The sequence below is a fragment of the Typha latifolia genome, chromosome 6 (genome assembly GCF_019914945.1).
Source record: "Typha latifolia isolate L0001 chromosome 6, TyphaL0001v2, whole genome shotgun sequence".
Taxonomy (NCBI): Eukaryota; Viridiplantae; Streptophyta; class Magnoliopsida; order Poales; family Typhaceae; genus Typha; species Typha latifolia.
In genome coordinates this window covers 13804034-13827839 of record NC_133091.1, presented here as the reverse complement: position 1 = coordinate 13827839, position 23806 = coordinate 13804034, and the positions used below count along the sequence as shown (strand labels likewise).

At 38.4% G+C, this 23806-nt stretch overlaps 4 protein-coding genes across 8 annotated transcripts; 3 read left to right on the top strand and 1 right to left on the bottom strand.

Moving 5' to 3' along the window:
- Positions 1–6: 6 nt before the first annotated feature.
- On the top strand, positions 7–1250 carry LOC140790095 (ABC transporter G family member 5-like). Its single transcript, XM_073140021.1, has one exon. The coding sequence runs from the start codon at positions 215–217 to the stop codon at positions 959–961; it is 747 nt and encodes a 248-aa protein (XP_072996122.1). The 5' UTR covers positions 7–214; the 3' UTR covers positions 962–1250.
- Positions 1251–2756: 1506 nt separating this feature from the next.
- LOC140790586 (uncharacterized) lies at positions 2757–10986 on the bottom strand. Of its 5 annotated transcripts, XR_012109418.1 has the most exons (5): positions 10850–10986; positions 7921–8032; positions 5242–7838; positions 3335–5128; positions 2757–3196 (listed from the first exon to the last, which is right to left on the bottom strand). XR_012109418.1 is itself a non-coding variant. In XM_073140720.1 (4 exons), exons 2-4 carry the CDS (start codon positions 7942–7944, stop codon positions 3856–3858), a joined length of 3894 nt encoding a protein of 1297 aa, XP_072996821.1. In that variant the 5' UTR covers positions 7945–8032; positions 10420–10986; the 3' UTR covers positions 2757–3855. The 5 variants fall into 5 exon arrangements, 4 of the variants coding, with proteins under 4 accessions (XP_072996821.1, XP_072996820.1, XP_072996823.1 ...); XM_073140720.1 differs by having other exon boundaries at positions 2757–5128; positions 10420–10986; XM_073140719.1 differs by having other exon boundaries at positions 2757–5128.
- A 3089-nt stretch (positions 10987–14075) lies between these two features.
- Positions 14076–18657, top strand: LOC140791558 (protein NETWORKED 2D-like). Its single transcript, XM_073142198.1, has 3 exons — positions 14076–14403; positions 15167–18225; positions 18306–18657. Exons 1-2 carry the CDS (start codon positions 14307–14309, stop codon positions 18223–18225), a joined length of 3156 nt encoding a protein of 1051 aa, XP_072998299.1. The 5' UTR covers positions 14076–14306; the 3' UTR covers positions 18306–18657.
- Positions 18658–19851: 1194 nt separating this feature from the next.
- LOC140790814 (uncharacterized) lies at positions 19852–22310 on the top strand. The gene is made up of 3 exons (XM_073141092.1): positions 19852–19891; positions 21325–21632; positions 21714–22310. Exons 2-3 carry the CDS (start codon positions 21347–21349, stop codon positions 21965–21967), a joined length of 540 nt encoding a protein of 179 aa, XP_072997193.1. The 5' UTR covers positions 19852–19891; positions 21325–21346; the 3' UTR covers positions 21968–22310.
- The last annotated feature ends 1496 nt before the right edge of the window (positions 22311–23806 follow it).

The following is a 23806-nucleotide window of genomic DNA, read 5'->3' as shown; positions in this document are numbered from 1 at the left end:
GTCGTCATCGGTTAAGAAATTCGCGAATCCGTTCTGGATCGAGGTGGGGGTCCTAACGAAGAGATCCTTCACGAACACGAAGCGGCAGCCGGAGTTGTTCGCGATCCGGCTCGGGGCGGTGCTGGTGACGGGTTTCATCCTGGCTACCATCTTCTGGCGTTTGGACAACTCCCCGAAGGGCATCCAGGAGCGGCTCGGCTTCATCGCCATCGCCATGTCGACGATGTTCTACACGTGCGCCGACGCCCTCCCCGTCTTCCTCCAAGAGCGCTACATCTTCATGCGCGAGACCGCCTACAACGCCTACCGCCGCTCCTCCTACGTCCTCTCCCACGCCATCGTCGGCTTCCCGCCGCTCATCCTCCTCTCCCTAGCCTTCGCCGCCACCACCTACTTCGCCGTCGGCCTCGCCGGCGGCTTTTCAGGGTTCGTCTTCTTCAACCTCATCATCCTCGCCTCCTTCTGGGCCGGCAGCGGCTTCGTCACCTTCCTCTCCGGCGTCGTCACCCACGTCATGCTCGGCTACACCGTCGTCGTCGCCCTCCTCGCCTATTTCCTCCTCTTCAGCGGCTTCTTCATCAACCGCGACAGAATCCCCGACTACTGGATTTGGTTCCACTACCTCTCCTTGGTCAAATACCCGTACGAGGCCGTCCTCCAGAACGAGTTCAGCGATCCCACCAAGTGCTTCGTGAGAGGAGTCCAGATGTTCGACAACACGCCGCTCGGCTCTCTGCCCGACGCCATCAAAGTCACCGTCCTCCAGTCCATAAGCACCTCGCTCGGCGTCAACCTCAACAGCACCACCTGCATCACGACCGGGCCGGATTTCTTACGTCAGCAAGCCGTCACGGATCTAACCAAGTGGGACTGCTTCTTTATCACCGTCGCGTGGGGGTTTCTGTTCCGGTTCTTGTTCTACATCTCCTTGCTCCTCGGGAGCAAGAACAAGAGGAGATAGACGGCGACGCCGACGATGACGACGACGACGATGGCATCGATCGAAAGAAAGAAGCAAAGAGAAGGTTTTTAATTTGATTACTCCTGTGAATTTTTTTTCTTTTTCTTCTTTGTGTTTTAATTAAGATGGTGGAGATGAAATTAATTACAAGCCATCGTGCATGTAAGTTGTGATCATCTCCACGCCTTTCTGTTTTCAACTTTGATTGTTTGTTCATGTAATGTGAATGTTTCACAGCAACCAAAAAAAAAAACAAAAAAAAAAAAGAATAAGCCTCTTTATGTATCAATATATTTATATATTTATTTTGTTTCATCTATTATTTGTTGATTTTTAGTTCAGCAAATATGTGATGTAATATAATAAGAGGGGGATTTGGAAGAAGAAGAATTTAATACATATTATATAGCGGCATCATGCAGTTTTGATGAACCCATTTATTTATTTTTGGTTTTAATTTGCTCCTCTCGACACAGTTTTCTAGGCAAGATTAAGCAATCATCCGTGCAACTAACTCAACCCGATTGGTTCTCCAAGCATCCTTCTCTTTTTGACCATATGCTTATAAGTTATCTGACACTAAAAGATTCTGATGCTATACTTTCCCGTGGACAACAAGGTACAATAAGAGAATAATAATTATAATGACAATAATAATAATAATTATTATTATTATTATAAGCGTGAGTTGCACGCTTCCGTATTAAAGCGTGATTAATAAATCACCGAAGAGATGTAAAATATTTTTAAAAATCTTGAAAAAGAGAGAGAGGTTAGATTATAAAATTATCGAAGACTATGTGTTAATTAAAAAATAATACGAAACGTAGAGCATTATTTAAGAATTTTATCTTAAATTCCGATTGTTTGTCGAGTCGTACCTGGATCTTGGTGGCGGTTGGTCGACGGTTGGTGAGCAGTTAGAGAGTTATATAGCTGACGGACGTGGCTCTCTCTTTTATTGCATTTATTAGAACTAAAACTAGAAACCGTTGGCCAACTTCCAACAAAGAACGAACTACTATCTCTCACGTACTTCCTTCCGCTTCTCATAGTAGGCTTTCTATTTTACTTTTTCCCTTTCTTTTCATGGAGGTTAAGCAATTTCTCACTTATAGATTGGGCTTTCACTGGGCCGATCTTGACAAAAGGACCGATCTTGCAAATAGTTTCTCACCCCTAGATTGGGTTTTCTTCTTAGGTTCTGTGCCCATCTAAAGTTAATTGCTCAAAATATATGGCTTATATATATATATATATATATATATATATATATATATATATATATACACTCATTAAGAGAAACATATGAAAACTATTGATTCATGTTTTGTTTTTCTTTTTTCTCTTTATTCTGAGAGAAGTGCAGTAGAGTTCTCTCACTCAGTAGTTTTTGATGCATTAAGTCTACTCTGATAGCTTAAAGACTTCTATATAAATCTTTAAACCAAAGAGCAGCTTACTTTGAGCAGATTAAAGTTAAATAGACTTATAACGAAAACAACTTATACATAATTCGCAAGCACCAAAAACAATTTACTTATAAAAATCGTCATCTGGGTTGATGATTTAACTGAAGCTAAATCCAACGTAGAAAAACTCTCCTAAATTCATATTTAAATTTTAAATTAAACTAAGTACATAAATATATATATATACGTAAAATTTAATATGGTTAATAAGTAGTTCTCAAGACTTAGTATGGTCAAAAACTAGTTCTCTGGATAGCGGAGCACACAGAATTCTACAGTTAGTTCTTTTCAAGGAGACCATTTGAGAACATGGCCCACTTGAATGCTTGAAGGCAACAATGCTATATATCTTTCGTTTTAGTTCCATAATAAAAAGAGACGAGTCAAGTCGGCCTGAATACAAAAGTGCCAATCAGAGCCACAGCCAGAAAATATGTCCTCCTTTCACACCCAAAAAAATAAATAAAAAAACTCTGCAACACATCATATCTCCAAATTGCCTGTCCTTTCAAACCAATGGCACCTGAATAAATATTCCAAAGATATGCCCAGTTTGATTTAAAACGAGTACTATGTCCCATTGATGATATACCCATCCAAATGCAGTCATGCAATAATATTAGTGTTTGACCAGGTCCAGATAGCAGACATCAAAAAACACATGCTTTCTTTTAGCTTGTATAGATGGAAGACATCCAACTATACAACCAGCCTGAGGGGCCCAAAGAAAACAAAAACCAACTCATTACGCCTGCAACATACCCTGGGACAAAAGACCATGTGCTTAAACTATTTTCTCCTCATGGAAGAGTTGAAAAGTATACTAAAAGCTGGAACCCCAAGTTTGAGACAAAACAAGAAGCCCCACTTAATTTAACTGTAAATAATAAGATCACTTTACCTCTCATTTTGAACTGCTTATATTTTGCTGTTCACTTAAAAGTGAAATAAAGCAGTCTCCAACAGATCAATCCCTTTATTATGTCAGTGTCATCAAACAGTTGCTGATCATCAGAAGGTAGTACTGAGACCTGCCTCATGGCGTTTAGGAAATTGTATGTACACAAGCAGGAAAAGAGATGAAAAGTTGCAATAATACGATGCTCAAAACACCCTATCAGCTGCGTGTTAGTCAGCTTGAATTTGTAGATTCAAGCTATCAACAATAAACGAGCCCGCAAGAGTAGCTCTGGAGATTCAAAGTTTTGCAGATCTTTGAAGCACAGTGGTTGTGAATATTCCCTGCAGTCGTTTGTCGTCTCCTGGAGATCTCCAGATCTCCAGATGATCCATCTTTCTCAGAAACAAATCAAGGTCTGCATATAAAACTCCCAGTTGCATGTATTGGACAGCCCATTGTCCAACCAGACATGTGACAGTTAAGCAGGTGTTGATGGCATGATAACCATACAACACTTCAGCTTAGTATCTTCTCCTCTTTATTTTAACACCATTGAAATCGCCATCATGCCAACCCTGTGGGCCATGGTACCTGAAGTCATCTTCTTGTTCTCTCATGCCCCTCAATCTGCTCATGGCACTCCCTACACGGTTTCTAACACGGTTATCTAATTCCCGCGAACCGCCTCCATCAGGAAATACTCCATCAGCTTCAGGACAGAATCTAACAGGCCTTGATGGGCCATCCTCGATGGGATAAGGGAGGATCTCTTCTCCATCATCACCAACTACCAGACGCTGTCCTAGAGATCGGGCAAAGGCTCGCCTCTCATCAAAGTTCCTCCTGTCCATGAATTCATCCTCCCCAGGAAGCTCAGGGAGTTGATTAAAATGTGGAGGTCCAAAATGCTCCTCATCCAAAGCTTCCTGAGGGCCGTCTATATCAAATCTCCTCATGTTCCTATGCATATTCCTGCTAGATCTAGGTAAGTCATGATCCTTCATAAGCCGAAGATCCCTTGCCTCATCAGACAACCGATTATAAGGAGGTGATCCATGCCTTCTAACCATCACATCATCTGGAAAGAAAGGACGGTTTCGAGGTGATCTCAGCCTGTTCCTAATTAGTGGTGACCTACACCTCATTAACTCAGGGTGGCCGTCAAGAGCATCAGGAGATCTTCTAGGCGGGGACCACTGATCAGGAGAATGTGCCTGAGCTAAATGGTGACCCCTCCTTGGTATAGGTGAAAGGCTCCTCTCTCTCCGGATGAGAACGTGATCAGACCGATCATACTGCAGACGTGGGTGTGGGAAGAGTAGAGGTTCCATCATGTCATCTGGTAACCCCCTCATGATGCCCTCCTCATGGGTCAGTACAAAAGAATCAGGACCATCTCTCCTAATAAACCTACCAGGGCTAACATCCCTTATACAACCCGAAACTGGGATGCCCATTGGTGGCAGTCTTTCTCTGAGCACAGGTGACCTCCTTCTAGGTGGAAAACGAGTAAAGTGAGGTGGTTCATCATCTGCAAGCCTTCTCCTACCAGCATTTCCGACAGGCCCATCAGCAAAAGCAACTTCAGATCCATCGCTAGGCCTTGGAAACCGAAAACCTTTTGACTTCCTATATTCTGATGCACGGTGAGTGTCAGAATTTCGACCACCACGCGGGTCACCAAACCTGTTATCAGGCCTTCTGGTGTTTACTATGTTGTATCCATTTCTACCGCTTGATTGATCTTCACTCTCACTTTCAGATTTCAAAAACCTTCCATCCCATCTTTCATTCCTAAAAATCATTACAATAAAGAACAATAAGAATTTTAATCAAGCTCTAGAACATAAGCAAATCAAGTTTCCTATAAAGTAGGAAAACAGTAATGACGCGGAAGAGAACGTTACCGGTTCACATGAATATATGGTCCATCTTGCCTGTGCAAATTATCAGCCAGTCTTTCTCTTTCGCTTTGCAAAGAAAGTGATCTTGCAGAAGTCAATTTTGTTTTTCCAAACAATAGCCTGTTGGAAGCAGAATTCATATTCTTAATTTGGTTATGCATAATACTACCATCAGTATGTTCCTTAACAACACCTTTGACAGCTGAATCTTTTGCTGATGAAACTGAATGCTTTATAAGAACTTTCGGTTCATTCGTCTTCTCCTGTCTGCTATTTATGTCATGATCACAGTTATCTATAGCTTGTTTAACAATTGGTGGTGCGTTGGATTCAGACTTCATCTCTAGACCTTCATCCTTTCCAAGGTTCTTAACTGTGGTTTTCTGAGAGCATTTTATAACCTTCATATTAAGGGAAGTATCATTTGAAGCTCCACTCACTGACGATGGACCCAAATCTGTCGAACTGAATCCTGTATCGTTCTTATATTCACATAAATTTACATTAAAATGCTCAGTTTTATGGCTAGCCTTTGTCTCATGTGGCATCGATACTTGTTTATCATTTGAGTTCACATCTAGTGCCACGGGAGCAGGCGTACTTACAGAGCAGAAGTTTCCAGAAACATCTCTATCAGACGGCCTTTCTTCCCCGTCTTTTAAACCCACAACTGCACTTTGTGTCACATCATGTGCCACCTCACCATGCTCACCATCACCAAACTCCTGCTTGGGAATTTTCACTCTCGCGCCAGTGACACTAGAACTACATGACTCCCTTTGGTTATCATTTTCTTGGTTATCAGGACATAGGATCCTCCCATCATCGTTCTCACCAGTCTGACAATTCCCATATGGATATATGTGAAGTTTATCTATAGTAGCTACCTGTGAAGAGTTGTCATCATCTGAAAAGTCCATTTCTGCACTGCCTTGAGACATGCCATAAGAAGCGTCGGGTCTTTGATAAGAAACTACAGATTCAAGAATAGAATTAGAAGGACGCCTGACCACTTCACAACCTCCATTAGCTGTATTTAGTACTTTCCCCTCCAAATAGGAGGATTTTGAAAACAAATGTGAGATGTTACTAACTGCTCCTTCTGAACCTTCAGGTTTGAAAGTGCCGCTAATAGTTTCTTCACCTTTGTGAGATTTATTGCAATCTGAAGTTATAGATTGGGAGCCCAAAACAAAGGCCCTGGCTGCATTTCCAGTGGAGGCCATCTTAAAATTGTTAGATATCTCTCGCCCATCCTGAAGCCTATGTTCATCAGAAATAGTCCCAGACCTTGAGACGCTATCCTTCGTTGCACTAGCAACCTCACGCATTTCTAGATGATCAGTCGTCTTCTGTAGTTCTGCTGAATGATAGGTTGATGTTCGACAATTACCTGCATCGGAAAGAGATGGCTCTCCTAGAGTCTTTCTAAGGCATCCTCTGGATGGCTCGTCAAGAGGCTCAATTTTTACCATTCCGTTAGAGGCTAAATCCTGATCTCCGAAACCAGTTTCTTTAGCAGCTTTACCCTGAAAAGCTCCATCACATGGTTCAGATTTTACATTCTTCAAATCTGGGACCTTCTGGCTGCCCACTATGACTTCTTCTTTGCTCTTTTGACACTTCATGTCAGAAGGTTCGACTTTTACTGCTTTAGATGTTAGCTTGCCCGTCAATGATAAGCTCAGGTCTGGAGGATTCATAGCCCCCCATTTTATGCGTAACTCAGGCCTAGTAGGTGGTTTCAGCTGCAAATCCAGGGCTACCTCACCTGCATTGTTCTTTCCAGAAGCTGTAGCGGTTTTGGACAAACTGACATTATGAATTCCTCTATATTGTGTAGCATATGCTTGTTGAGAACATGCCTCAACCTTCTGTTTCTGAATTACTGTGTGATTTAATTTACTGCCCCCATCATGTTCCATAGGAAAATCGTCAGAAGTGTCCCATGTGTCCATTGGTACATTCAAATCCCAGTTAGACCTATTCACAGAGTTAAGACAAGAATCAACTTTTCGATCAGTATCACTACTCTTGGGAACAAAAGTAGTTTGTCCTTCAGCCGCAGGCATCATCAGACATTGATCCATTTTCTCTTGCTTCACAAAAATTGCTTTATTGTTTCCACCATTCGTGGATGGCACCTGTTGGGTAATTGCTGAAGAATCTGGGAAGGCAGAATTATCACTTGAATCAGATCTTATTTCATCTCTCCCCTCACCTGAATATGTATCTGAGGGTCTTTTCAGTAAAGGCTGCAGCTGTTCCTTTCCCACATCTGCCGGAAAAGTAGATGTGCCAAACATATTCAAATGTTGCAAGTCAGTTTCCTCACATCTTGGAATAACATTCGTAATATCAAATTCCACTGAAGTGGTCCTAATAGAATTTTTATATTTTGGATGGTTCAGGGAACATTCTCCTCCAATATTAGCCCCTAAAGCTGAAAGTGCACCACCATGAGGAAAATCATTTGGCGGCAAAGTTAGTGATTCAGATGGAAGAAATGAAGGCCGAGAGAAAATGAACCGTCTTTTCTTAATAGGCACACCAGCAATAGACTCATCACATTGCTGAGCCAGAGGTTGACGAACTCCAAGCTGCCAAAAGAAAATTCAATTTATATAAATTTCAACACTTTTAAATAATTATATTCAGTGTCTATAAATAAGAAAGTAATACCTCTTCTTTATCAAGTTCTGGCATTTTCTTTAATTGATAGCTGAGTACAACAAAATCTCTGATTATCTCTCTAATTCAGTGAAGAAATCAAATGCACACATGACCAACAACCCTGCATAGTAAATACAATAAGTTTAAAAAAAACAGGAGCAACAACCAAAATGTGCTTACACGATGCTTATTAAGAAGCCCACAACAAATGATTAGTTGATCAAGGCATAGTACACCCATTTACAAACAGTAATTACTACCTTCGTTTTGCGATCATATGAAGTAACTTTAAAAAAGCAAGCATTCACCAGATATAACAAAGAAGCTCCAGAGATTAGCTACCAAACCAATCTCACATAATTAAGCATGGGTATTAGACAACAGGAACCCACATATACAACATAAAAGTAAGCTATGAAATATTAATGTCAATTAAGGTTAATGCAGGTCGGACAGAACTGGAAGGCTTATCAGAGAATCACAAGGATTGATAGTGAACCGATACATAGAGCATATTTTGCCAGCCCATGGAGACACTAGCAAATCTGCCAAACCTCTTCAAAAGTAATTTCACTCAGGTTAATCTCCATCTTCTGCAATAATCAGCAAAGAATTACACTTTCTGATACAAATCAACAAGGAAGTCCTTCAACAGCAGGTTTGACTGTAGATACCCTGAGTGATTCAGATCAAATGATGATAGAACCATTTAATTATGTAGCAGGAACTTTATAAGTCAATCAATACCTAACGTGCCCAATCAGAAATATGGAGCTCAAGAATCTTTAGTCAAGTTGAGTGCACCAGTGATGGTTGAGTACATGCATTTGCCAAAGATGGAGAAAAATAGAAAAAAGAAGAAAATAGGTGGATAAAACAGGAGAGGAGGTTGGTTATGGAATGGTTCCCTGATACATTCATCCATAAAGTGGCACAGGATTGCATTATCTGATCAAAAAGCAGAAAATTCAATATCATGAGGACTAAGTTAGGGAGAGTTCTATAGCCAAGGAATTTTCAACGGGAAGCTGTGCATTGCCAAGCAAGGTAACATGCAACTAGTGATTACTAAAGGGGAAATTGGCTGTTCAGCTACCCTCATTAACTGGTGCAGTCATAAACAGTCTCAATTGTAAGTTTTCTTTGAGCTGATCCTCTCAGCCATAACTATAATTAAAATGCCTCAACATAAAGAAAGAGAAAGAGAGATCACTAGATCAGATTCTATTTCCTTATAGGAGGCATAAAAGTAAATCAAAACAGCCATAAATGGCAACAAAACCCATAAATGACAAAACTTCCATTCTGCAATGCCTATTCACAGGTTCACGCCTATGGCATACAAATAGATAAACCCAATCTAGGTATAGTTTGGCCAAATATTGTGAAAAGAACAGAGAACAGAATAACAGCGCGTCCCTATATATCATCTGCACTAACTGAGAGGATCAACTCCAGTCTAAACCAATCAAGAGAGCTGTCTTGACAATACCTATTCCATCTAGGCTAATTGAGAAACTTACCTCACTGTGTTTACTCCCCTGATATGCAGGAACAACCTCAGTCAGATTTTATGGCTAAAAAGTTGTAAAAGTAACGAAGAACTACCCAGCAAATAGAAGCACCAAAGCATAACTTTGCTGAAAGCAATGAATTAGTGCTACTAAATACACAATTATGCCTTTCCTTCATCTTGAAAAAACACCAGATAAATAACAAGGCCTTCGCACAAAATCTGGCTAAAAGAATGTGCTAGTCAAAACTTCATTGTCCACATCATTTCAATGCTCAAATCGACAAAAACAAAAAATTTCCTACTCATCTCGTAGTCCATCAAAGCTCACATGCAATCTTTTCATACTTATTTATATTCACCAATATCAGACTGAAAGCCAGACACGACTGCAGAAGATTAGCCTGTAGCTCCATTCAAACAACTTGAGCACTAATTACATGGGTCTTTTATTCCTTAAAAGACTCGCGTTTTACTCTTTTTTTACCACCACGGTCTTTTCAAGCCCAACTGGTTGGTCTTTCTCACAAGTTTCTCTTTTATAGCTCTTTAGCGTTGCCTGGGGTACACAAGAGACGGCCGTCCAAGAACTCATCCAGCAATCCAAAACAACACGAGAGAGTGATAGGAATCTAAAAACCAAGCGCGAGAATTCATCTCTCCCAATTTGGCGGCTCTACAGCTATAAGAAGGAATTCTGTTGAAGTAGAACATAATCATCTAACTGCTATCTCTTTAGTTCAGATGTGCTATTACAACGCACTATAAGCCACCTACTTTCGAGGAACTATCCAATACCGAAAGAGAGATCTCTAACCAACGAAAGGAGAAAGCACCTCCGACCATTAAAAATGATGGAAGATGCCCGAGATCCAATCAGGATATGAAACCAAGAAAGAACCTTCAGGACCACATCGATTAGCCTTAAAAAAACCCCAACTATTTTTCTCTAGTTCTACACCAAAAAAGCCCCAAAGTCAACCTAAATCATTTACCTGATCTCCGGAGAAACTACCACCCAAACAAACCATCGCGCAAGCAGTAAAATCTTTTCGCCCTCCTTAACTTGAAATCAAAGCCAACTAAGAGCAACAAGATCATGGATCGCCCCATCCGTAGAAGACTTTCCCAAGATCCAAACTTTCTGACTCAAAACCAAAGCAGGCACTCCGATAAAGCTTACCAAACAGAGATCGCGAAACCGGCGCTCAATACAACGTTCGCCAACGCCACAGGAACGGCGCTTCCATCCCAAAGAACCTACAGATCTCTCCACTCAATCGACATCAACTGATCAACAATTACCTTAAGACTCCTAGAATCCTCTCAAAAATGCATCCACAAAACGCAAAAGAACAACTACCAAAAAAAAAACAAAGAAAACAAAAATGTAGAAGAAAATTCTGCAGACGTCACGGCCTTTACCTTATCCGACCTCTCACGTATCCGACACGAAAGAAACCTCAAGATCGAGATCGAAAGACGGAGTTTCTAAGAAAAAGGAAACCCTAAAGAAGACGGAAGCGGCAACGACCACTAACTCACTCGACCTCCCCTTCCGCGAGATTTCGCGGCCCTTTTCCCCATTAAATATCAATTAGACATCTGGTGCCCTCCACCGGCACGTGTCGGGGAAGCGAGCCGTCCATCGACTGGTGTTCTGGCGGACCACGTTAAGATGGGAGGGCACCGCCCACGTGGACTGATCACATTTTATTGGGCTGTACTCGAAATAATTATCCGAGCTTGACTTTAGGGTCTGTGGGCCCGGCCCTTTTGGCCGAAACGAAAGCGACGTGGACGCGACGCTCTCTTGGAAAAAAGAAAAGAGATACAAGGAACTTTACATTTATACCCTTCCAATAGCTCTTAAAATTCTTATCGATTTAACTATAACAACTAAGGATATTTACGTCTTCTTGTTTGCTAAACTATTAAAATTTCGAAAAATATGCGGCTAAAAATGGTCCTCTGGGCCCCACACATGTGATACGAATCGTATGATAACTTTATTCTCCTGAGTCTGGCTCCATTAACAAGTATATTTTATGCATCTATGCAGGTTTAATAATGTCAACTTATAACCGCACTAGTGGATTGATGACGAAGCGACGTGACAGCAAATCATTTTTATTTTTAGATTGCTTATAGTTGATAGATTACCCCCTCATTAGCTACTGGTTATTGGTTACCGGTTACTTGTTGTTTGGTCTTAAGGTCTGTTGTTAAGATCGGATGTCCGATTGGATCAAAATGAATGCCGATAGGGCCTAGAAAGTGCGGTTTGAATTACAATTTATTTCCGAGTCGGACAAAATGACGGCAGAACCAAACTCTCTCCAATTGATAGAGATTTTGCGTAAAGAAACATTAGATCCTTAACACATTATAAATATTATTATTGAGATTCTTTCTCACTTTGTTCCTCAGTGTTCACATAAAATTCTAGACATATATTTAGGACATAATTCGAACTTACCCAAAGATACTTTTGAGAAGAGAATTATGATACTAAAAATCAATCACAAATGAGAGAAGCCAGGTTACAAATAGGTCAAAAAATATGATATTGATCATAAAATCAATAAAATTTTAAAATAACCATAGAAATTTAATTGGCTGCATTCCATTTGCAACTTGGAATAAAGGGACTATCCACTGATCTAAGGCAAGCAACCTTACAAGTGGTGAAACTTTAGTAAAAAAGGAACAAAATAAAGTGCAACTATCTAGGTAGTGGACTACTTCAAGAGATAATATATTTCTTGGGAGGTTGGGATTACTACTCTTATATTATAATTTTTAATTTATAGTTTAATTTATACGAGATTATATTTGAGAGTCCAAACTTAAATTATATCATTAAATAGTATTATATTATATTATTTGTACAAATTTAATGCGATCAATTTAAATCAGAATTAAACTAAAAAGTAACACAATATAATAGAATAAGTTATATAAATTGTTTAATAATAAAAATATAAAATATAAAACACAATAAAAATAAAATTTGAGTAACTAAGATGTTAATTTTATTGTTTACGTTATCTAAATTTATTATTTCTTATATAAAAATAATATATTAATAAATATTCATATTCTTCCACTCGAAATATATCATTCTACTCCCTAAGTGGGATGCTATATCTAATATCTTTCTTGAGAATATGGCATCCAATCTTAACTTCTAACCATATTTATTAATTTTATACAAAATATAAGATTATGTGCGGTCAATAAGTGACACAATCTTATTTTTATATCTCTTAAATAAACACGGAATTTTTAATCATTATTCTATACATAAAATATTAAAATTACTAATATTTTTATTTATATTATAAAATATATAGGAAAAAAACACTAAAATTTTCAGTGTTTTGTATCTTATATAAAATGCTAAAAAATTGAATATATTTTTGTGACATAATTTGGTCAAGAAAAACTCAAACTTTTAGAAATTTTTTATTTCCAAAGTTTGCATTCTCAAATACCTTAAAAGAAATTAAATCTTTTTTATTTGGCATGCCAATTATTGTCTTCTCAACACTTTATTTAAAAAAAAAAGAGCTTATTAATACATGAAAAACTAATCAAAGGAAAAAAGAGTGGCTGACAATGGGCAAATAATTATTTTATACCTTTCTTAAATTAAAATTAAAGGAAAAGTTTCGAATAATATCCTATATTTTAATTACAATCTTCTTAGACCAATTTGTAATTGAACCTCTCTTTTTTTTTAATTACAATCCATTCTAAGTAGGATTATTCCACTAGGGTACTAACTTTACCTTTTGAAATATCTAAAATACCCTTGTCTTCGTTTTATCCTTTTTGCTTAACTTCTAAATTAATCTAGCTTAAATTATTATGACAAAATTCAAACTGATCAAAAAGCATTTTCCTCTAGAAAATTTTAGTAAATTTATTTATTATGAAGTTAGACTAAAAAGTATTTGATAGTAGTTAGTCAAAGTAATATAAAATTATAATATAAAAACCATTAAAAAAAAAGAGAGAAACCATAATACAAAGCTAAAACAAATGATATTAATCATAAAATCACTAAAATATCTTTTTGCAAACTCACTCAAAAGATAGTGCAGTACTTCTTGAAACTTTCAGCATGCCTGCTTTCTTTTCTTCCAAAGTTTGGACTCTCAAATACCTTAGAAAAGATATCAAAACTTTTTTCTTAATATTTGCATGTGAAAATTAATGTCCAAAAAGAAAATAAAAGGAAATTTTTTAGGAAATAAATAAGTGGCTGGCACTGGCAAATATATTTATTTTTTCGATTGGATTATATTCGCATGCTTATAGCCAAATATTCTAAGTAATGTTCCCCTTCTGTAGTATTAACTCGAAAAATCCAATAATTATGTCAAAATAATAATAATAATAATAATATTATTATTAACAACCACGAGTATCTAACGGCATTAACTACCTCCTACGTGCGTAGCACTAACGTTGTACCGGATCGGCAGCAACCGTCTTCCACCGCAGGGATTTCGTCGACAGCCAATTGCAGGCTTCCAAGTGCCTCTTGTGTAAACTATTCCTACGTCGGAGTTTGCATACGACCGGCTTCCCCTCTTTCCATCGTAGTGCCAGTTGGGTTTCTTCCTCTTTTAGCTCTCCTCTTGTTTTTTTTTTGCCACCGTTTCCCCCCTCCACATGCCGCGGAGACTCCGCTCTTTTGCTTTCCTCTCTCCCCGCGCTTTCCTTTCTTTAGCCAGTCTCCTAATTCCTATGATCTTATCCCATTAACGATCAAATCCTCTTCTCGTCCTTCTTCATCCTCTCCGTTATCTCCCGATCGCTCTATCGAAGAAGACGAAACGCGCGCGCGCGCGCGCACGATACAGAGAGAGAGATGATGCTGCAGAGAGCGGCGAGCAATGCCTACTCGTGGTGGTGGGCCAGCCACATCCGGACGAAGCAGTCGAAATGGCTCGATTGCGATCTCCAAGGTCGGTTTTCCCCTTTTCGGTTCGATTAAATCGTAGTTGGGTCTTTTGGTTCCAGGGAGTTTGCTTGAGTCTATTGATGGGTGTGCTTGATTTGGTATCTATCTCATTTGAGTTTATGGTTATTGATTGGATGAGTCATGATCAATTTGTCTGCTGTACAATTGCAAAGAATTATATACCTTGTGATCTTGGAGATCTGGATATGTTTAGTAAAGCGTCCAAGTGAACGCATGAAAGTTAGCTTTATAGATTTAAGAGAGGTACATAAATCATAGGATTAGATTAATAGTAGCCATATACTAGCTGTAATCCTCTTTTCTTTATACTAAGTTTTGTTCTTGTAGTACGGGACGATTCATGTTGTTGCAGGAAAAGCATAAACAACATGAGCAGTGATGTGATAATTAAAGAGAAAATATCGCTCATTTATATACGAGTCCAAGTAAATCTACGACAAAGAGCAAGGTAAAAAAAACAAGAAATGACATGAATACCAACACCGTCTTGCATCATGATCATCCTCTGGGATGAGTCCAGAGCTTATTTCTCATTTTGAGTTATATACCACTAGCATCTGAATGTTAGTATAGCACTTTCTGCTCTGATAGAATCTAGCTTCTTCGTTTTTCCTTTTCCGAGAAGTCGATAGTAAAAGTTAATCATGCTTATTTTCATTTCCATTGTGCTGTTAGACATGCATATGTACCTGTACCTGAAAGCGTTTATCACAATATTAATCTGTCGAACTTCCCCCTACGCGCAGAGATGGAAGAAAGAGTCAAGTCCATCCTCAAACTCCTTGGAGAAGAAGCTGATTCCTTTGCTAAGAGAGCAGAAATGTACTACAAAAGAAGACCAGAGGTCATAAGTAGTGTGGAAGAGGCCTATAGGGCATACAGAGCGCTAGCTGAAAGATATGACCACATATCAGGAGAGCTACACAAAGCCAACCACACCATAGCAGCTGCCTTTCCTGACCAAGTTCAGTATGCAATGCTAGAAGAGGAGGATGATAATCTTCCAAAAGCAATTACGCCCATCGAATCTAGCAAAATTAGTAAGCCTACGGTAGAGGGTTTAATGAAGAAAAGAAGGGATGGCCAATCAACTATAAAAGAAGCAGAACGTCGGAGTGCTACTTCTCAGATGAGTACAGAGAAGGCACAGGAAGAGATAAATAGGCTTCAGAAGGCTATCCTGGTTCTCCAGACGGAGAAAGAGTTCATCAAAAGTTCCTATGAGAGTGGAATTGCTAAATATTGGGAGATTGAGAAACAGATGGTAGATCTCCAAGAGGAAGTCTTTTACCTTCAAGAGGAGTTTAATGCAAGTGCAATAATTGACGATGATGAGGCCCGGGCCTTGATGACAGCAACAGCCCTTAAATCTTGTGAGGATGCCATAGTTAACATGCAGGAACAACAAATGGAATCAATCAAGCTGGCAAGGCTAGAGTCAGGAAGAATTAAGGCTTCTGTAGAGAAGTTGAAGTCTATCAAGGGTGAACTCAGTCAATCTCAGGTGGAACCTGCAAATGTTTCTGGTGGAGTTATAGCAGTGAGCTCCACCAGCATGGGTGAGGAGGAAGCAGTTCACTCCATGAAACAGGAGAGGCTTGAATGGCAGTCAATGATTGATAAAGTCAGGCAACATTTTGAAATGAATTCAGATACCTCCACGGTAGAAATCACAGAGAAGATTGATGAACTTGTTAACAAAGTGATCAATTTGGAACTTACTGTTTCGTCACAAACTTCACAGATAAATCGACTAAATGCAGAAAATAGCGAGCTTGAAAACTACTTACGGAATTTGGAGGAACAGAAGATGACTTTTACGAATGACTCGAATGAATTGAATGAGAGGCTCAAGCAAGCAGAAGAGAAAATAGATAGAGTTAAGACTCTTGAAAAATCTGTCCAAGATGAAGAAAGTACTCTTCGAGCAGATTTTTCTGAAGTCTATCATAGCCTCAGTGATATATCAGATAACTTCCAACCTCCTAATCTTGATGACCAAGTCAGGTTTGCAGATTCATCAGGAGAGAAGGAGGCCTTACTTACAGACATTGAACTACTTGGAGAGGGCAATGGAGAGGAAGATGCAAAGATCCATGACAGAAAGGAAAATTTGGTCGAGGAGGAAATTCGTGAAGAACCTGCTTATAATCTTAGTGGTTTTGTCCAATCAGAGAAAGACTCTCAGACAGAAGGTGATTCAGAAAAGAAGAAGAATGACTACATGCAGGAAGAAGATTATCAAGAGAAAGAATCATCAAAAGAAGGTGATCGTATTCATCTTAGTGGTTCAGAAAGCAACAACAATTTGAAACAAGGGGAGGAATTTGGTGAAAAAGATTCATCACATGAAATTAATCAAATTCCTTTGATCTGTCCAGATGAGATCCAGGACGTAAATCAGGGAGAAGATGTCACAGAAAAAGGTTCGCCACAAGAAGATAACCGCGTTGCTCTGAGTGGTCCAGAAATTATCCAGGAATCAAAACAAGGAGAAAAATCCAAAGAAAAGTATTCATCAATAGAAGATAAAGGCATTCCTCTTCGTAGTGAGAACATAACAAAGCTTGGAGACCAGGAGGGCATGCTCGACTGTCAGCATTTACTTTTAAATGGACTGGAAGGTAGGGAAAAAATACTATTAGCTGAGTACACTTCAATCCTCCGAAATTATAAAGAAACAAGGAAAAGGCTTAATGAAGTAGAAGAGAAGAACCAAGAATATCTTCATGAGACTGCAATAATAATAGAGGAACTAAGGAATGCCAATGCCTTAAAGGATGACAAAATTCGAACACTGCGGCAACTCTTGAGTTCTTCAAAGATGATTGATGGTGATACATCTGCTAATTCTGATGCAATTGAGGTCTCACACCATGGTCATCACAAGCTTCATAACATTTCTGACTTGCCAATATTGATCACAGAGCCTTCAAAGCCTCAGGGTAGTGAGATATCAGGGGATCTAAATGCTGTAGCCCTTAAAGAGGGAGAAAGATCAGACAATATTCCAGATAGAAGAAGTTCCCATGTAGAAGAAGTCAAGTTAAATTATGCTGATATCCCACAAAGTCCTTCTCCTTCACCATTCGAAGAAAAGTTTAGAAGGGACATTGATGTGCTGCTAGAGGAGAACCTAACATTCTGGTTAAAGTTCAGCACATTTTTCCATCACATTCAAGAATTTCAAACCAAATATCAAGAGATACGAGGTGAAATTAATAAACTAACAGATGACAAGGCAGAAGAGTTCAATTATGATGCTGTCACCAATCAGCTTGCGAAACCTGAGTCTGCGCCAATAGAAAAGCAGCTAAGAGCACTGAAAACTGAACTTCAAGTATGGCTAGAGCAGAATGCCTTAATTAGAGGGGAACTGCAGAGGAGATTTTCATCACTTAGCAGCATACAAGAGGAGATAGTTGAAGCCTTACATATGAGTTCAGAAATCGAAGGAACAAAGTTCACTTCTTATCAGGCTGCAAAGTTTCGAGGCGAGGTGCTGAACATGCAACAGGAGAATATCAAAGTTGAGAATGAACTGCAGGCAGGGCTAGATAATGTAGGAGGCCTTGCAGCTGAAGTTGACAAGGCATTGTCAAAACTACATGAGAAAATTGAATTGTCTGAGTCTAAAAGAAACCACCATGACCATTTCAGGCATTTCCCATCTAGGACGAGAGTGCCACTGCGCAACTTTCTTTTTGGTACTAAACCGAAAAAGCCGTCGATCTTTGCCTGTGTCAGTCCAGCACTTCAGAAGCAGTATAGTGATATGAGAAGCAGGGCTTCTACCAAATATTAGGTACTTCTGTCTCAATAACTTTGGCAACTTTTGATTTCGTGCTCTTATGTTCAGTTAAACTGATTTAATTCATTGAGCAGGTCTACTTGGTCATAAAAAAGATAGCCACAAATCATTCTACATGCTGTTGAAATGTTCCAAATTCGTGGAGATCAGTTGCATGATGGATTAGGTGGAGCACTCTGGCGATTGTATTTTGTGTGATTTGTGTCTTTTAGCTCTTCATGGATCTCTTACATATTAGAAGGTATCCATGAATGGGTCTAGCACTTAAATTAATCTTCTTCCTTTGAGAAACATATAGCCTCTTTAGCTCTCTTTATCTAAAAGATTTTTTTTTCTTTTTTTTGGGGTGAGGTTTCATTTCTCATTGTACCTATAGCCATTGATTTATCTTTTGATATGGAAAGTTGCTTTCTATCTTTGTTTTCATCTTCATTTGTTACTTTCTCCGTGAGACAACGAGAGAAGAGGATAACACCTAGTTGTATTTATGAAGTTAATTATTTTGCGAAACTCTAATTGAAGGCTGTATCATTTCCAAAGAAATATCCTACTTGAAAAAGACGAGGATGTTGTGAACAGTAATGTTCTTTTTGCTGATTTTAGAACCATATAAAATCGACAAAAAGTCTGGCTTTCTTTTGTAATTGCTAAAAGACAACAGATACATTTGCTAGCAGAGGGAAATACCTAGGATATTGACTTTTGGAGCAAGGTCAGGGAAAATACCTTAGCCTTATTAAAATTTTTTCACCCAAATAGGAATAACTTCTTATTTAGAATACAATTCTTTATTTCAGAATAATAACTAAATATCATAATAATTTTATTTTAAATATAAATATCATTTATCAAAATTATATTTTATGACACACGATAACTCAATTACTAATTTACTATTGATGACTATCATATTAATCTACTTTACATCGAACCAAATGATATTTATGATAATTTCATAAAAAATAAATGAAAATTTTTATTTATTATAAAATTATAAGTGAATGTAAGAATAGTAATTCTTAGAATAAACACATCATTTGAAAATAAATAAAAATATCTATTTAAAAATTAAATTGATTCTAAATGATGTCTTAATTCTTATTCCTTTTGAGCTGTTTGATACCACCGTGGGTCGGCGAATGTAAGCAAATTTTATACTCTTCTTCCTTAAAAAAAAATATAAGAAAAAAGATCACCTACCCAAGAATATGAGTAAAAATCTCACCGATCATTTGGTAATGCTCCATGAGACGCTGCACGATGATATCCATCACCCATCGTTTAACCCCATGGATATGACGACCGCCACCAATTTAGTCGATACGTGCATTCTTTCGTCCGACGCTCTTTCATCCAATCCTGATTTGGTAGATGGATAATAACCAATAAGTTTCCTTCGGCACGTTGTGCCAAGCGCGTCGTTTGCGCGTTTTAATTTGGTCAAACGGAACCTACAAATGAGACTACTATACTTATTGGCCAATAGTAGTTGGTCCCACCATATTTCCTCGAATTCTGACGAAGAAAAGTGACACGTAGCCGAGTCCTAGAACTAGGTCCAATTGCGATGTCTATGTGAAGAGTCTCGTAAACGCGTGGAAGAAAGCTATAAAAGGAGGCGCCATTCGCCTCTTGATATTTTTATCCTCTCCCGGTTCTGGTGAGTCTTCTCCTTCTTCTCCCTGATCTGATCTCGTCTCTGTTTCCAATTCTTTTTGAATCAATTTAAACTTTTAGTTCCTAGATCCCCATCTTTATTGTGGATTTGTGTGTACTGCTAATTTTCTTTTTCTTATCTTTTTGTTGCATTTTTTGGGTTTGAAAATGGTCAACGAATGGATCATCTGATCAGATCGATTAGGTTTTTTGTGTTTCAATTCTGGATATGATTTCAATTTCTTATATTTACGCGGATGTGCAATGTGATGTGGCATAACAGATAGAGATTAGGAGGCTTGGTTTAAATTTTAGGAGTCATTGGGTGTTTATTAGGGATAAAGTTGTTTTTTCTGTCCCTATTATAAATTTAGAGAACTTTTGGTGGCATTTTATCAAATAGGTTATGCCTGTGGTTGGATGGTAGATGTACAATTGAATATTCAACCTTGTCCCCCATAGTTTGTACCATTGGTGAAATTAAGAAAATCCATTGCAGAAGTGGAGCTCTTAGATTGCCCTTGCTGTATACAGAAGACATTGCTTGTATACGATGGTTAGGATTTTGCAAGAAAGCGTAGCAGAGACAATTATCTTCAAGTTTAAGATGCACTTTTACTAGTTTAGCTTAATGGAGTATGTGTGATGAATGAGGGTATACATGCTACAATGTGATCATGAGAAAAGAAAATTGTTGCCAAAGCTCATTGGGAGTAAGAATATTGGTTTTAATTCTTAATTTCAAGTTAGTTATTTTGTTAGAAAATAGTTCAGGTCAACATTCTGCCAAGTTGGTCCTTTATGACCTTGAATTTGGTCAACATTGATGGTACCATTAGGTGGTGAACTCTTGGCAGGATTAGAAAAATTGAGGACCATATATGCTAAAAGATGTAAACTAGTAAACAGGTTGTGGTGTCTACTATCATAAAATTTAGGGTAACAAGATTCGAAGTAACCAATAGATATATCAATAGGTTAGATTTGCAGAGGTGACAAACCTGAGATACTGCAGTTAAGAATTAGACTAGAGGACTAACATGATGGAGGAGATGGAAGTTGATCTTGTGATATCATGGCTAATTTTCAGGAAAATAGTGATAAGGTGAGGCTTATTCAGATTTCTCTCTCTGATAAAACGGCTAGTGGCTGGAGACTCTTCGCTAGATTTTGTTCTAAAACATATCGCTAGATATTACCAAGATTGTTGTCTGCCTTTTAAATTGAATTTGATGCCCAGGATCCTCTGGATTTAAAATTGTCTTGTTGAGTCCTGATGAACTAAAGATTTATACTGATACAATCATGTAACATTAGAGAAAAGATGACAAAAAAAAGACTACCTGAAATAGCTTGCTCTTTGTAATCAAGATTCATTAGTTTTGCTAATGTGCTGCATTTGGAGCTTCTAATAACAAAACTTTCTTTTCCATATAGCATCAGTTACTTTGTGGACAAAATGGGAGGTGGGAAGGACAAGCATGATGGCAAAGAGAGCGGCGAGAAAGGATTTTTGTCAGACTTGGCACACGGGCATGGACATCCACATGGATATCCCCCTCAAGGATACCCTCCACAAGGATACCCTCCACAACCTGGGGCATATCCCCCACAAGGATACCCTCCACAGGGATACCCTCCACAACCTGGACCATATCCTCCACAGGGTTACCCTGGATACCCCCCACAAGGATACCCTCCACAACCTGGACCTTATCCTGGTCCTTCTGCTCCATCGCAGCATGGTACGATCTCTACTTCTTTCTAAACTTTAAGCTGAATTCGAATTTATCAATCTTTTGATGTCAATAAACCTTCAACTGCAGGGCATGGTCCTCACATGGGAGCAATGCTAGCTGGCGGTGCAGCTGCAGCTGCTGCTGCCTATGGAGTCCACCAGATATCGCACGGTTCTCATGGTTCCCATGGTTCTCATCTTGGGCATGGGGCGTACTCTGGCCACGGCTACGGTCAAGGTTACGGTCAAGGCTATGGCCACGGACACCATGGAAAGTTCAAGCATGGAAAATTTGGGAAGCATAAGCATGGGAAGCATGGAAAGTTCAAGAAGTGGAAGTGATCATTGGTGCCTGGTTGCTGCCTCAACCTATAAAGCTTTTCCTTTAGCAACAATCAAACTCTACCAACTTTTATTGTGGCAAACCTTGTGATTACTTATGTTTTTCAGTATTTCCTCCTACTTATAATTCCTACTACCTTGTGGTTTCTATAGGTGGATAGTGAAATATTTCTGCGAATAAGTTTAGAGTCTGCTTCTTGAAATTCAATTTGCTGCTGGTAGTGATGTTGCTATGGGGTTATTTTTTCGGAAATCCACTGCTATAACATTGATGAATTGGCTCATGCGAGCCCATTTGTAGAAGTTATAAAGATTGGAAGAATTTTGCCATTTATTCTGTTTAGCAGTGTCCTGTTAGCAACTTATATTGCAGCGATTATAGGTATCCTGGTACGTAGTGTTAATGTTTGATGGTACTATGCTGCTTCTATCTGATAGATGATCGCCATGCAGAATTTTTGAACAAATATATATACTTTAGCCATCCAGAATTACTGCTCGTGGTGTCAGCAACTTCATTTGCTTCGATTTTTGTTTCTAGTTCCTGAGATATTAATCTTTCTTCTATTTAACATGATTATAAAAATTTCTAGATGCTGTCACTGGCAGCCAAAGTTGAGGTTCTCTGTTTGTGTACTATTTGGTTTGGTTTGAGAATCTCATTGACCTGGGCACAGAAAATTACCGCAACTTACGAGGATCGGATGAGAAACTATTCAACTGGTGCCAATGTGCTAATATATGAGAAACTATTCGACTGAGCACTTATAATTTTGTTTGATGCTTCATCGTTTTAATACCTCCAATGTCCGCATGTCAAAAAATTTGAAAGTGAACGCTCGATCGTTTTAATACCTATGTAAACTATTTACATCTGACGTAATTAGAAAGTTATGCTGTGTATAACGTGTTCAAGCCCAGTTCATCTTCGATGTCATCATCCTCAACGAGTTAGAGAAATAGTGCTTGATCTTGTTCTCTCTTTCTCTTCTCCAAGTATTTATATGCGGCCACCATTAAGTGCCATAATAGTGATACCAGAACCCAAATTGCAGATAATCTATGTGACCACATTGATTAATTGCCTGCATTTCTCATCTGGAAGCTCTGTTAGTGGCTACAAAATAATATAATACTCTGTATAGAATAATCAATGTTTTAATGAGAAATTATCGTTGTCGTTAGTTTTAATAAAAGGACAGTCCGTTTCACATAAGTGAAAACTAAATGGAAGTTGAATGCTAAAGATAAAAGTTCTCGGGAGGCTTTTTAGAATTTAACTTAGGATAAAATATATTTTACTTCATCATCTACCAACGTACAATATATAAAGATTCTATTACTGCATGATATACAGTGTTAATTTGTTACTTGTATAGTTGTATATAAACATGCAGCTATAAGTAAACTTATCAATCCATGAAACCAGCCAACTTAAGCTTTTGGGATAAACTATGAGATCAAGAATGTACCCTAACATATATAATTTAGGCAATCACTTGAGTAGCTTGTGCCATGGCCTGCGCTTGCATCCTTCTTGATCAATTACACCCTTAATTCTATGTGATAACTATAGCACCTACTCTTAATTAATTAATCTCATTCCAGGTACTCTTTTTACTTATGACCCAACTGTTCTATACGAAGGTAAGTCAACGGATACTATTGAGGATGATAAATGGGTAGAAATTTTATATTTTTAAGCAAAAATTTATAGGCATGATAAGGTTTGGAGATCAGAATCTTTGCTTTAATATTGTATTAACTTACTTAAAAATTATTGTAAAAAGTTGTATTTATTATATTCTAATAATTTATATATAGCTCTATTCCAATCAC

Excerpts from the sequence above, each read along its gene's own strand:
- LOC140790095 (XM_073140021.1), top strand. The coding sequence starts at position 215 with ATGTCGACGATGTTCTACACGTGCGCCGACGCCCTCCCCGTCTTCCTC.
- LOC140791558 (XM_073142198.1), top strand. The coding sequence starts at position 14,307 with ATGATGCTGCAGAGAGCGGCGAGCAATGCCTACTCGTGGTGGTGGGCC. Across the intron at positions 14,404-15,166 it reads GCTCGATTGCGATCTCCAAG|AGATGGAAGAAAGAGTCAAG; the intron begins GTCGGTTTTCCC and ends CCCTACGCGCAG.
- LOC140790814 (XM_073141092.1), top strand. The coding sequence starts at position 21,347 with ATGGGAGGTGGGAAGGACAAGCATGATGGCAAAGAGAGCGGCGAGAAA. Across the intron at positions 21,633-21,713 it reads TTCTGCTCCATCGCAGCATG|GGCATGGTCCTCACATGGGA; the intron begins GTACGATCTCTA and ends CTTCAACTGCAG.
- LOC140790586 (XM_073140720.1), bottom strand. The coding sequence starts at position 7,944 with ATGCCAGAACTTGATAAAGAAGAG. Across the intron at positions 7,839-7,920 it reads CAGAACTTGATAAAGAAGAG|CTTGGAGTTCGTCAACCTCT; the intron begins GTATTACTTTCT and ends TTCTTTTGGCAG. Across the intron at positions 5,129-5,241 it reads CCATATATTCATGTGAACCG|GAATGAAAGATGGGATGGAA; the intron begins GTAACGTTCTCT and ends AATGATTTTTAG.